This window comes from Poeciliopsis prolifica, unplaced genomic scaffold (genome assembly GCF_027474105.1).
Source record: "Poeciliopsis prolifica strain line A6 unplaced genomic scaffold, Auburn_PproV2 SCAFFOLD109, whole genome shotgun sequence".
Classification (NCBI taxonomy): Eukaryota; Metazoa; Chordata; class Actinopteri; order Cyprinodontiformes; family Poeciliidae; genus Poeciliopsis; species Poeciliopsis prolifica.
The window spans coordinates 46,990-60,000 of record NW_026562484.1 but is presented as its reverse complement, the minus strand read 5'-3'; the positions used below and the strand labels follow the sequence as shown (position 1 = coordinate 60,000).

Below are 13,011 nucleotides of genomic sequence, written 5' to 3'. Positions count from 1 at the left end.
AGGACAGTTACAAAGGGCAACTTTGTCTTTTGAACCTCACCAGTCTAAACCTAACAGCCTGAACCACAGGACCTGTAACCTCTCCCTCCTGCAGTGACCTCACAGCTGAACTCCTCCAAGTCCATGAAGCACCTGAACTTTTCCAAGTAATTATGGGAATCAAGAATATATTTTATCCAGTGATCAGTAGCAACATTCATGAAAATAGTCATTGCAGTTGATGGTACTTTGATGGTCCGTATGATTATCTGATACAGACCAGACAGTCAGTGGCTCTGGGTCCGGTGCAGCCCGCAGCACAGTGTTCGTTGCAGCAGTCGATGGGTTTGGGGCCGCGGCATCTCCTGCTGCACTGCTCGGCACACGGCAGCTTGGTGACTGTCGGGTCAGAGGCAGATTCATAAACTCACTCCACACAAACCGGCAGGATGGTGGAATGTAAAAAAGAAACAGTGGAAGACTTTACATTTCTGGCAGTGACCCGGTCCGGGTGCCCAACACGACCCGTTAACACAGCCAGGGTCACACTTCTGACCTGCAACACATTCATGTTACCAACGACGTCCAGCCTGGATGACAACATGAATGAATATTTTAGAAATGTTTTCCATACATTGGCGCTCAAACCCGTGTGGTACGATGTTCATGGTGGGATTGCTGCTTTTATCCACGATGTCCCACCAGTTGATGGTTTCCATGTTGCACAGCAGGGGGTTGTGGCTGACCCTCACTCCGCCTGACAGAATCTCTGTTGGAGGCAAAAAACTAGCAATGAATGTCTGTAAAATACAGGTTTTACTCAACAACTGAAAAAATTATTCGTGATGCATTTCAGTCATTTTAAAAATCCATTCAGGATCAACAACAGGAACATGACAGCAGACACCAGAGTAGATACTGACTAGATGTTTCCATCCTTGAACATTTTCAGCCTGACAAGAAGAACCTAAATAATCTGGAGGTTTATTCATGAATGTGACATTTCTGACCGGAGCTTTTCCTTTTTCACTAAACCTTTCTGATTTTGTAAATCGTTTTTGCGGTGAATAAAGAGAAAAGCATAAACCAGCCACCAAAAAAGTCCAGCATTATGAAGCCATGTGTTCACAGCAGAGGCGTGACTCAACCAAACCAATCAAGCAGAACGTCTTTCGTCATCAGGCACAAATTGCCAAGGAGCGGTCTGTTTCCTGCTGTCAGATCTCAATGTTCTGTTGAAAGAAGTCTTTGAAACGATCCTGCAGCTCCACCCACTCCACCATCTGCCAAGAACTCCAACTGACAAACCTTTATTTGCGCAATCCTGTGGGTTTAAAAGCTCCTGAAGCATGCCTTGTCCTACATATTTATGACACATCAGTTAATATTTCCTCAGCTACAGATTTTCTCTGCACTTTCTGTTTGTTTGGGACGCATCCGTAACGTTGACCCAATGAACGTTGACCCTTCTCCTGATTGGTGACTCTTGTTTGTGTTTATAGCATCGTCCAGATGCTGCTTCACCCACCGGTCAGATTGCTGAGCTGCAGATGCTTCAGGCCAACCTGGTAAACGTCCGGTGATGATGGGTCTTTTGGTAGTTGGACATGACCAGCAGGGTGAAGCTGCCGTCGTAGAGGTTCTGTCCCCGGATCAGACGCAGGTTGACCAGTGGGATGGTGGACACCTCATTCATGGCGATCAGGACGTAACCCCCGACTTCCTGGATGGACTAATGGGGCAGAGAGAAAGAGCTGAAGACCTGGAAAACTATCGGATAACCTTCAGCCGAGGCGTTCTGACATTATCAAGTCAGTTCAACATTTATTGGAAACAACTGGAAGCTCAAATCCCAAATTAATGATCAGATTTAAAATAGGTTTCATCACAAAAGGTTGTTTCTTGAGTTTAGGAGCCTTTCTGTGCCTGAATGATTATTCATTGGAAGAACAGATGAAACACTGAACAAAGATCAGAGGAAAAACTGGTTGGAAAGAAAACAGAGATGACATTTGGATCTGGAGCTTTGTTTGCGTGTCAAAACCTTTCAGAAGATGAAAATGTAAACCTTAAAAGAACAAAGAACTGAAAGTGACGAGATCAGTTTGATATGTCAGGTGTTGCAGCGTCTTTAGAAACTTTATCAAGATTTGATCGCATCGCCTGACGCAGCCGCGGCATTGCCTGATGCGGCGGCAGCGTGATGACGTGGCGGACCGGACTCACCTGCAGGAAGGACAGGTCCTGCTGCTCCTGGGTGTAGGTGATCTCCAGGTTCTCCAGAACCACGTTGCAGCCGGAGTACATGGTCTTCATTTTGCTGTAGTGATTGTCCAGCATGGTCATCTGGTTGCTCGTCCCCTGGCACACTGAAAGCAGACACAGTTCACTGCAGTTCCTCTACCGGCCTCTGAGTGGTGCCGTTTCCCCGGTGACCATGGCAACACACAGTTTAAGGAGAAAAGATTCAGTTTTAATTTGCTGCAAGATTAAAAACTGAGTCAGAATAATTTAGTGAGAAATTTACTGCAGCATCAAATTTCTGCTCTTAGAAAATTACAGGCAGGTGATAATTCAGAGCCTTAAAAGGATTAACTCTGTTTTTGATTTTAAAATGTATTATTTCTGGCAAAAAAAAAAAAATATATATATATATATATTAATACCAAACAAACAAAAGTTCTCTTTACTAAGAGAGTCCATAAATATCACCCAATTAATTGTCACTCTTCCTCATTCTTCAGTCGCGTGTCGATGGTTTACGGTTACACCCGTAAAGAGAGGAGGCCAGAGGAGTGGCTCTTCCCAGCAGCATGACAGGAGTTAAACAAGTCAGTGAGGAATGAAGCTCTGCAGCCTGTTAGAAACAAACCAGCAGTCAGGAGTCAGAGGTCAAGGGTCGGTAAGATCTCTGAATGGCTTCTGAACTGAAATCAGTTCCTGTCTCTGAGCAGAACGACTGACAGCAGGATGGTTTCCCTGCCGCACAGATCAGAGATCGAACCATTTCAGGACGGAAGGAAGCCATGTTGGAGCATCATCAGATGAAACGTCAGACTCAGCATCCTGACGGCAGTCAGGACCAATCACAAGGCCAGAGGTCAGAATTGATCAGCTCTGAACTGAGATCAGCAGCACATTTTATAAAAAGCATCAAAACTAAGAACTGCCATCAATTTCTAGCCATAAACACATAAACTGAAAACAAAAATCAGATGCAGGTGAGAAACTTTAGCTTCATTTTTCCCATTTGGTTTCAAAACGACGTTTCCAAGCAAAACTGTTGATAGATTTCTGCTGGACAAACATGAACTGAATGATGGACTGTTCAGGTTAAAGTTATTGATGACTGGATCAGAGCTGATGGACCCCCAGTGGAAATGTCCCACTGACTCTGGGCCTCTCTGACCTCTGGGCCTCGCTGACCTCTGGGCACCGCTGACCTCTGGGCACCCTGACCTCTGGGCCCCGCTGACCTCTGGGCCTCGCTGACCTCTGGGCCTCGCTGACCTCTGGGCCTCTCTGACCTCTGGGCCTCGCTGACCTCTGACCTCTGGGCCTCGCTGACCTCTGGGCCCCGCTGACCTCTGGGCCCCGCTGACCTCTGGGCCCCGCTGACCTCTGGGCCCCGCTGACCTCTGGGCCTCTCTGACCTCTGGGCCTCGCTGACCTCTGGGCCGGCCCTGGACGGACGTCCATCAGATGAACCAACGTGTGTCCAACACTAACAGAGACGTTTGTTTGGACTCCCTGACATGCAGATGATTCTCCCTCAGCTGATCAAACTGATCAAGTCTTTCCTCTGAACTCTGGCTGAACTCCTATTGGCTGACTTCCTGCTGTGATGTCACAGAAACAACACAGCTGAGCTGGGAGTGATTCTGATTGGCTACTGGTTGGCTGAGGGGCCGTCCCATTGGTCGGAGCCTCATGGGGAACGCTCTACATCTGGACTCAGACGTAACGACTTTTCTCTTTTATTATTCCTTTCTTTCCATCTCCATCCCTCCTTCTGTCATCTGTCTTCATCCTGTTTTCTTCCATCTATTCTCCATTTTTTCCTTCCAGTCGCTTTCATCCCTTCTTCCTGTTTCTCTTTCCTCGGCCTGCATCCGTCCTCCCACTCTCCTCCCAGGTGTCTCTTCTCTCCCACTCGTTTATTCCCATCCCTACATCGAAGATTCCCAAACATCCTTATTTTCCTTCTCTACATCTGCCTGCATTCGTTCCTCATTTCTCAGACTCTTTTCTTCGATCTAGTTCAGTTATTCCACAGGAAGCGGCTCTTCCAGGCTGAATTCAGCCGTTCGGCCCAGTTTGTTGATTTCTTTACAGAATCACAACCAGAACAGAACCGGACCAGAACCCGGCCAAAACAATCAAACCGTGACAGGAGATGAGCTCAGAGAAACTCAGGCAAACTGCATGGCAAACTAAACTCGTACATTCATTATTCTGCTTTTTATTTCTAAAATAACTGAAACATAAACAAATAAAAAAATGTGCCAAAGCAAATGTGTCGACAGGCTAAAATATTCTGAAAGATGATCAACCTGATTATGAAAATCCACAAAGCAGGGAACAAAATGCCATAAACCTTTTCATCTCTGGATGCAAAACGACAAAATAAACGCAACATTTGATCCGTCGGCTTCCAGCTCCAGGTTTCCAGGCCATTGTTAAAATACTGAGGAAGGTTCGACTCAGACTGAGTCACATGGAAACAACAAAAATTTCTTTCCTTCCTGTTTTCTATATTTGCTGGTTTTATTCCCTACAGTGTGATTTTTCCTAATCTAAAGTGGAGTCATTGTTCTGAGTGGCTGTAAAGCCCAGATATCCAGTCTGGTTCTGACAGAACAGTGAGTCCGACGTTCTGATGAACGCCGTGTTTGCTCAGGAACTGGTCGGGCCCGTCTGCAGCAGCGCCGCTGAAACCCGAGAGGTAAAGATAGAACCCAATGACGACTGAACGCCATCATCAGAGAAACATTCATGTCCCAAACTGCAGACTTCCAGCTCATCTTCATGTTCATCAGTGCAAAACACAAACCGTAGCAAATGTTGCACATAATGATCATTATGTCACTGAGACAACATGATGTTGTGATACAGTTTGACCTTCAGCTCCCCTCTGTTTCGTCCATTTTAATGTAATTATGCAGTTATAAAAACAATGAAGCTGATGTGGCAAAACAGGACAAATCCCTGGAGAATCCCAGAGCCCAGCATTTCATCTGACATGGAAACGACAAACCTTTCTATTGGTCAGCTGAACAGTTTTTTTCTGTCTGCTGCAAAATGAACTTTTGAAACTCCTTCCTCTTTTCTAAAGCCTTAAAAGTCCAAATTTTCCAAGAAAAGAGCAGAACTGAGGCAGACGGACCAAAACGCGTCACATGTTGGTTTAACGAACTTCGTTCTGTTATCACATGAATCTCTGCTTGTTTTACTTGCTGCCGTCAGATTAGTGGAAATGAATGTTCCTGAAACTCTGGACCTGCAGCTGATCACAATCACAGCGCCGGCCAATCAGAGGGAGGATGGTTCAGCCTTTTTCTCAAAAACACAGGAGATGGAGGGAGAGATAAGAAACACACACACACACACGCACACACACACATCTGCAACCTGACAGCCCATAGTTTCTCTCATTGCAACACTCCGGTTTTGGTTCTGCTGCTCGACAAACGTGTGTTTGTCAGGACGATTGGATTACCAGTAATCGACCAGCTGATGTTTTCCTCAACACGCGTTCTGTGTTCAGCCTGAACTGAGCCTCCCTGTTTGAGCCGCTCAACCCATGAACCCAAACCGGACCGGGACATGTTGACCCAAAGTCAGACTTTAGTCCAGAAACAAGTTTCGGTCCAAACTGGATCTTTCCAGGAACGATGCTGCAGTCTGCAGATCGGAGCTTTTCTCTGCTCCTTTCCTGATTTTAGAATGAATTCCTCAGGATTTTAACCTTCAACTCCTCGACAGCTTTTCATTCCTCCTGTTTCTGAACCGATGATCCCAGATGACAGAAAAACAACGACGGATTCTCTCAGTGAAACTGCTGAGTGGATCTGAGGAGGTCAGAGAACCAGGAGAAAACCTCCAGATGCACAGAGAGAACATACAAACTGGGATTCAAACCCACAACCTTCCTGCTGCAAGGCATCAGTAACAACTGATCCAGCAACATGAAAGCTACTAATTTAATAAATCCATAACGACTGGACATGCAGACGTTTGTCTTCACTCCTCTGCTCATTCTGACGCCTAGAAAACCTGAAACTATTCAAATAAAACTCAGAGCAGGAAGATGAGCAACTCATAAAACTCTTGATTAATGGCAGGAACAATCTCCCAAACTGCATGAAACCAAACTGAATCTCAGGTTGAAGAAAAACCTTTAGAAGAAAGCAGCAGATTTGACCTGCTGTCATTATTTTTCTAAACTTTGTAGAAATTGAAAACACCTTCTGTTTATCTGTGGTTCATGTTTCTAAAACTAAAAAGGATTCATTGATCTTTGCATCAAGCAGTCTGACTCGCCTGCAGAGGAAGACCTCTGTCTGTGATAAACAATCTGTGCGTCTGGTTCGTCAGGTTGAACCTGTGCTTGAACAGAAACCCGGTTTGTTTTCAGATGGAGTCAGTGAAAGCTGCTGGCCTGCCTGGACCTGCAGCTCCGTGTTTCTGTCTCCGTTTTCCTTCCTGCTCATCGGCGGTCCTGTTCCTACAGGCGGCTCCAATTGTTTATGACTGGAAACATTAAACGTGTCTCTAATGAAAGTTTGCTGACATGGAATCGATAGTTTTACGCTGCGACCGCCTGCAGCTCCGATCGATGGAAACGTTTGTGGTTCCACTTGAAACCGTTCTGGTTTTAAACTGCAGTTAAAAGCTTTTATTGATTCCTATGAGGCAGATCGACGACTCGGCTGACCTTCAACATCCACTGAGTCACCAGCAGCACAAAGCAAAGCAGCAGCAACACGGATCATTCCTGCACTTTATCAGCAGCTCACTGTGTTTCAAACATTCCGTCTAAAAATGTTCATGAACTGAAAAAGAAGCCAAAGGAAAATCCAAACAAACCCAGTAACAAACTGGACCCTGAACTGGAACCTGAACTGGACCCTGAACCTGAACTGGACCCTGAACTCAGGTCCCAGTTCAGGGTCCAGTTCAGGTTCCAGTCCCAGTTCAGGGTCCAGTTCAGCCCAATCTGCCCAAAAACCAAAACCATCAATTTAAGTGAATTTAACTGAAACAGTGTTTCATAAAAAGCAGCTCTGAGTTTATTGTAGTTTCAGCAAAATAATCATCATTCTGATTTTCTTTGTGTTGTCATGGAGACGTTTCTCAGACTTTAAATAGGACAATAAGTTCAGATGAATCTGTGGAAAATAATGACAGCTTGTTGTTATTCCCCTCAGTGTCTGCTGGATGGTGACCTTGACCTCTGACCTGCAGCAGGTTCCCATGTTGCTCTGATCAGAACATTCTGACTGGGAGCTGCTTCATCCTGCAGGATGGAAGCTGCAGCTCTTTGACCTTTGCTCCTGAAGGTCACAGCAGGCCGAACAGGAAACGGGTCGACTTCGGTGTGTGTTAGCGGTGTGCTAGCAGTGTGTGTTAGCGGTGTGTGTTAGCGGTGTGTGCTAGCAGTGTGTGTTAGCGGTGTGTGTTAGCGGTGTGTGTTAGCAGTGTGTGTTAGCGGTGAGTGTTAGCGGTGTGCTAGCAGTGTGTGTTAGCGGTGTGTGTTAGCGGTGTGCTAGCAGTGTGTGTTAGCGGTGTGTTAGCGGTGTGTGTTAGCGGTGAGTGTTAGCGGTGTGCTAGCAGTGTGTGTTAGCGGTGTGTGTTAGCGGTGTGTGTTAGCGGTGTGTGTTAGTGGTGTGTGTTAGCGGTGAGTGTTAGCGGTGAGTGTTAGCGGTGTGCTAGCAGTGTGTGTCAGCGGTGTGTGTTAGCGGTGTGTTAGCAGTGTGTGTTAGCAGTGTGTGTTAGCGGTGTGTGTTAGAGGTGTGTTAGCGGTGTGTTAGCGGTGTATGCTAGCAGTGTGTGTTAGCGGTGTGTGTTAGCGGTGTGTGTTAGTGGTGTGTGTTAGCGGTGTGTGTTAGCGGTGTGTTAGCGGTGTTTGTTAGCGGTGTGTTAGCGGTGTGTTAGCGGTGTGTGTTAGCGGTGTGTTAGCGGTGTGTGTTAGCGGTGTGTGTGCCTCGCCTGCAGCGCTGTGCGCGGCTCGGAGCGAGACGCTGCTTGTCCTCAGCCTGCAGCTCCGTCTCTCTGCAGCTGATAGAGAAAAATTCCAGCTTTGGTTTCATCCTGACAGTTAACCGTAACGAAGCACTGTTTACTGCTGCAGTGCTGCAGCACCGGGTCACGGCTCTGCTGCAGACGGATTAGCAGAGGGTGACGGTGCTGCAGCAGGGTGACGGTGCTGCAGCAGGGTGATGGTGCTGCACCAGGTGACGGTGCTGCAGCAGGGTGATGGTGCTGCACCAGGTGACGGTGCTGCAGCAGGGTGATGGTGCTGCACCAGGTGACGGTGCTGCAGCAGTAACTATCTTCAACATTTCCTGGTTTCTGTCCCGTTCGTCCAGATGATGACCTGCTGTTCCCTCACATCCAGTTTTCTGATAAAATCCTGATCAAATAAACCTGATCAGATTTTTGTAATGTTTTTAAAGCAGACGAATCATTAAATTCATCTATTCATGGATATGAATCATATAGATTTAACGATTCATCTGCTTTGATTCAGTTTATGTCTCTGTGTTTTGCTGAAACTCGTTTCATTTCCTGGAATCAAACCAGAAACGTTCAAAACGAGACGAAGGAGGAGAATCATGGAGGATTAAAAACTCTTAGATAATAAAAATGAAAGAATGTAGTTAAAAATGTTTGCCTAGTTTTGTCTCAGTGTTGTTCTTTGTTTATTGTTCTGTTAATATTTCGAGTTTCTGATTCAGAACCAGAATCTGCAGCTGCAGACCTGTGTGAAAACAGAGGCCATCCAGCAGCTCTGAGTGACCTTTGACCTCCTGGCTCTGATCCCACACTGACTGCAGGTTGTTCTAACCGGGTCCAGCAGAGCGGCCTGTTAAATCCTGCAGACCTTTTCCCGGCTCCATTACTGGCATTCCTCACATTCCTGCCAGGAAAATCCCTGGAGCTGCATCAGACAGAACCGTCCAACCCTGAACCCACTGGGCCCGGTTCTGGTTCTGGTTCTGGTTCTGGTGAACCCTCCACTCTGATCCACAGATAAGAACAAAATAATCCCACCAGGGCGTTCGGTTAGCTGAAGATCATATTTATAGTTTTTAATCTGAATCTGTTTTTGTTGCTGCAAAATCAGATTTGCAGCAACAAATCAGTTTGGTCCAAACTGGGACCAAACTGGTAACAAACTGGTAACAAACTGGGACCAAACAGGAGAAAGACACAAAAAAACAAATTAAAGACCAAATGTGTCAATGTGGAAACACAAAGAAACTCAAATCCAGGAAAGAGAAACTAAATTTAAAAAGTGAAACAAAACTTTTAAAAAAACTTCATACTTTAAACCAGAGGCCCAATAAACCCAATAATCCATATTAGCAGATAAACCAGACTGATCAGCTGATAAATTCAATTACTGAAGTTCACTAAGCCCCGCCCATTCTGAGCCACGAGCCAATCAGATCTCCAGGATCCACCAGATCAGCTGAATGGTTTCAGTCCTGCTCAGTATGCCAACAGCATTGCTATGGTTCCATTTAAGCTTTTCAGTGTGTTCAGTTGACAATGAACAACACACACACACACACACACACACACACACACACACCACACACACACACACACCACACACACACACACACCACACAAACACACAACCACACACACTTACAGACACACACACACAGACTCAGATACACACACACACATAAAGCCAAGGTCCTTCCAAAGAGTCAACACACTCACACACACACACACACTCACACACTCACACACACACACACACACACACACAGAGACCTTGTGTTTTCGGCTGCAGTCTCAACATTCAGTCGTTTCTCTGAAGTTCAGGAACAAAAAACAAAAATCGTGATAAAACGGTTCAGAGTCTCAGGATGAAGGAGAGTGAAGGTTATTATGTTTATTAATGTTATTAATGTTATTATGTTATTAATATTATTAATGTTATTAATGTTATCAATAACTCAGTGAAACATGAATGATTTCAACGTTGCTGAACATTTTCACCAACATAATGAAACCAGTTCGTCTCACATTTCTCTCTATTTGCTGTTTATAATTAAAAATGGCTCCGGGTCGTTGAGCCACTTCAGGTTTTATATTTCAGGTGAATCCGTCTTTACCTCAGACTCCCAGCATGCATTGCGTCACTCAACATTCTGGACTGCAAACCAAGCATGATGCGTGTTTCTCTAAACGGATTGCATGTCTGGTCGTATTTCAGAGGGTTTATTGTTAATTATTTTAATGTTCTGAGTTGATTTATTAAATGATTTAAAAGGCTGCGCCGTCCCTTTAAGAAGCTGTTCTGGAAGGAGGATCTCATTGTGAGTCAGTCTGACCTTTCAGAGCCAAACTCCTGCAGCTTCTGAGTCATTTCTGCTCCTGATCCGAACCAAACCGGATCACACCAAGTCCATGTGTTAGAACGGCCTAGTCAAAGTCCAGGCCCAAATCCAGCTGAGAATCTGTCATGAAACTTTAAACAGGCATGAACAGACCTTCTCCATCTGATCTGTCTGAGTTTATGAAGCTTTACCAAGAAAATGGGCAAAAGTTTTTGGTCTGCAGATGTAAAATCAGAATCAAATGTTTACAAAATGAAACAATTTATAACTCGATTTTTCTTTCATGAATCTAATATCTGTGGAGCTTCGTCTCATAAGATCTCAGAAAATAAGCAAAACTTTCTGACTGTAACACAAAACGATCTGAGGGTGTGAAAACTTTTATATTTCCTCTAAAACCTCAGCAGGTTAAAAAATCTTCATTTTATTCTGTAAAATGTTTCCAGACGTTCTGCTGTTGGTTCTGGTTCTGCGGTCCATTCAGAACCAGAACCGTCCTGCGAACCGAACATATGAATTATAAAAGTTACAAATAAAACTGATCAAAACTTTTTACTTTACATCAAATCAACTGATTGAAAATTATTGATGAAAACGAAAAATTAAAAATCTAAATATGCAAAAATAATTAAATATCAAAAACATTTGAGTTTCTAAACTTTTCTCTGGTTTCATTCATTAAGTTTTTTTCATTCAGCAGAACCGGAAGATTTTATTTTATCCTCTATCATACTGGACCCAACCAGAACCACTGTGGGTCGGGTTCATCAGAATCTGGAGAACCGCAGAAAAGTTTGGTTCTGATCCAACAGCAGAACCAGAACAGAACCAGCAGCAGATCATCAGGTTTTATTAAAATGATCAGATCTTAATATCTAATATTTAAATGTTCCGAATATTTTTCTCAAGTTTCATCCTGATCATAACTTGATGGAAAATCATTTCCAGGTTTAGAGAAATTATTTTAAATCATTTAATTTATTGAAATTAATGTTTAATATCAACAGAAAAAGGAAACAAATCTGAACTCAGCAGAAACTTGGAGGAAACAAAACCCAAACCCGTCAGAGCAGAACCAGAGCCGACCAGAACCCGACCAGAATCAACCAGAACCCGACCAGAACCGACCAGAACTGATCAGAACCCAGAGCCTCACCTTTTCTGTCCGGGTCGGTGCAGCAGCAGCAGCCGATGCCGAGCAGCAGCAGCAGCAGCTGGGCGGCTCCACTGGGCTGGACGTCCATGAACGGTCCGGAACAAACTGGAAGGTCAGCTGAGTGGGTCAGACTGCGGCTCCATGCGCCGAACAGAACCGAACCGAACCGGGAGGGAAACTGGAGCTGAATGACGGGACAGAACACATTCAGGGCTCAGCCCAGCAGAACACACACCTCCAGCTCACACACTCCTCCTCCTTCACACACACACAGACACACACACTCCTCCTCCTTCACACACACACACTGACACACACACACACTCCTCCTCCAGCTCATTTGACCTCATTAAAGTTCTGATCAGTTTGTTTGATCAGAGATCAAAGTTTCCCAGAAAGTTCAGAACCAGAAATAAAAATCTAAAAACAGAAATGAGAAACATTTTGTGAAACAGCAACTTTAAATTGTTCTTAAAGAGTTTACAAATATAAAATGTATTTATTTTATAAAATAAATATTTATAAATATTTCATTTTAGTCCAGTTCACACAACACGATTTTAGAAAAGTCGGCCGATTCTGAAACCGAGACATCAAACACCAACCGATTTAAATTGTATCGGTTCGATCGTAGAGTGTGAGGTTTCTAATGCCAGATACAAAATCCCTTCAAATTAAAAGTCTGCACTACCTGAATTTAGAGTAAACAAACAAACATGGACGACGACGTTGAAGTGGAAACTTTAGTTTAACCCAAAAAATATGAAACCAAAAATCAAAGCTTTGGATTAAGATCTGGAGAATCGTGAGCAAAGGTTATATTTGTTGCATCACAACATGGAGGTAAATTTTTTAAATTTTTTTATAAAAAATACTTTTTAAAGTTCTCGGTTTTGTCATTTAATTAACCGTTTACATATAATGTTATAATTTTTTGCTGTGTTTATGTTGTTACAGAATATATGCATATAACAGAATGAGAGCAGCTTAAAGTAGAAGAAAGCATTTTCTGCATATTCGTTTTTAGAAAATCAGATGTTATTCTGCCAACTGACCAGAAGCTTAACGTATTCCAGATCCTTTAATCGAAACTTATTGTATTAGACTTAGACTTGTGCTTTATTGATCCCTTGGGAAGACTCCCTCATTATATCAATATTGTTTAATATTGTATTATGACTGCAGAATAAAATCAAATGCGCCATTTCAACCAAAGATTGGAATGCGCTTCTCAACAAGATGAACTCTGCAATAATTTTATAATTATGTTTCATTTAAAAAAACAACAAGTAGGGG

At 44.0% G+C, this 13,011-nt stretch overlaps 1 protein-coding gene across 1 annotated transcript in view; it reads right to left on the bottom strand.

Moving 5' to 3' along the window:
• The window catches only part of LOC129354379 (melanoma receptor tyrosine-protein kinase-like), a 23,056-nt gene extending 11,133 nt beyond the window's left edge, over positions 1-11,923 (bottom strand). Inside the window, 7 exon segments of the mRNA XM_055023861.1 lie at positions 260-378; positions 467-535; positions 614-748; positions 1,508-1,570; positions 1,573-1,711; positions 2,206-2,348; positions 11,716-11,923. Coding sequence (XP_054879836.1) covers positions 260-378; positions 467-535; positions 614-748; positions 1,508-1,570; positions 1,573-1,711; positions 2,206-2,348; positions 11,716-11,803 — 756 coding nt within the window. The 5' untranslated portion in view covers positions 11,804-11,923.
• Positions 11,924-13,011: the final 1,088 nt, after the last annotated feature.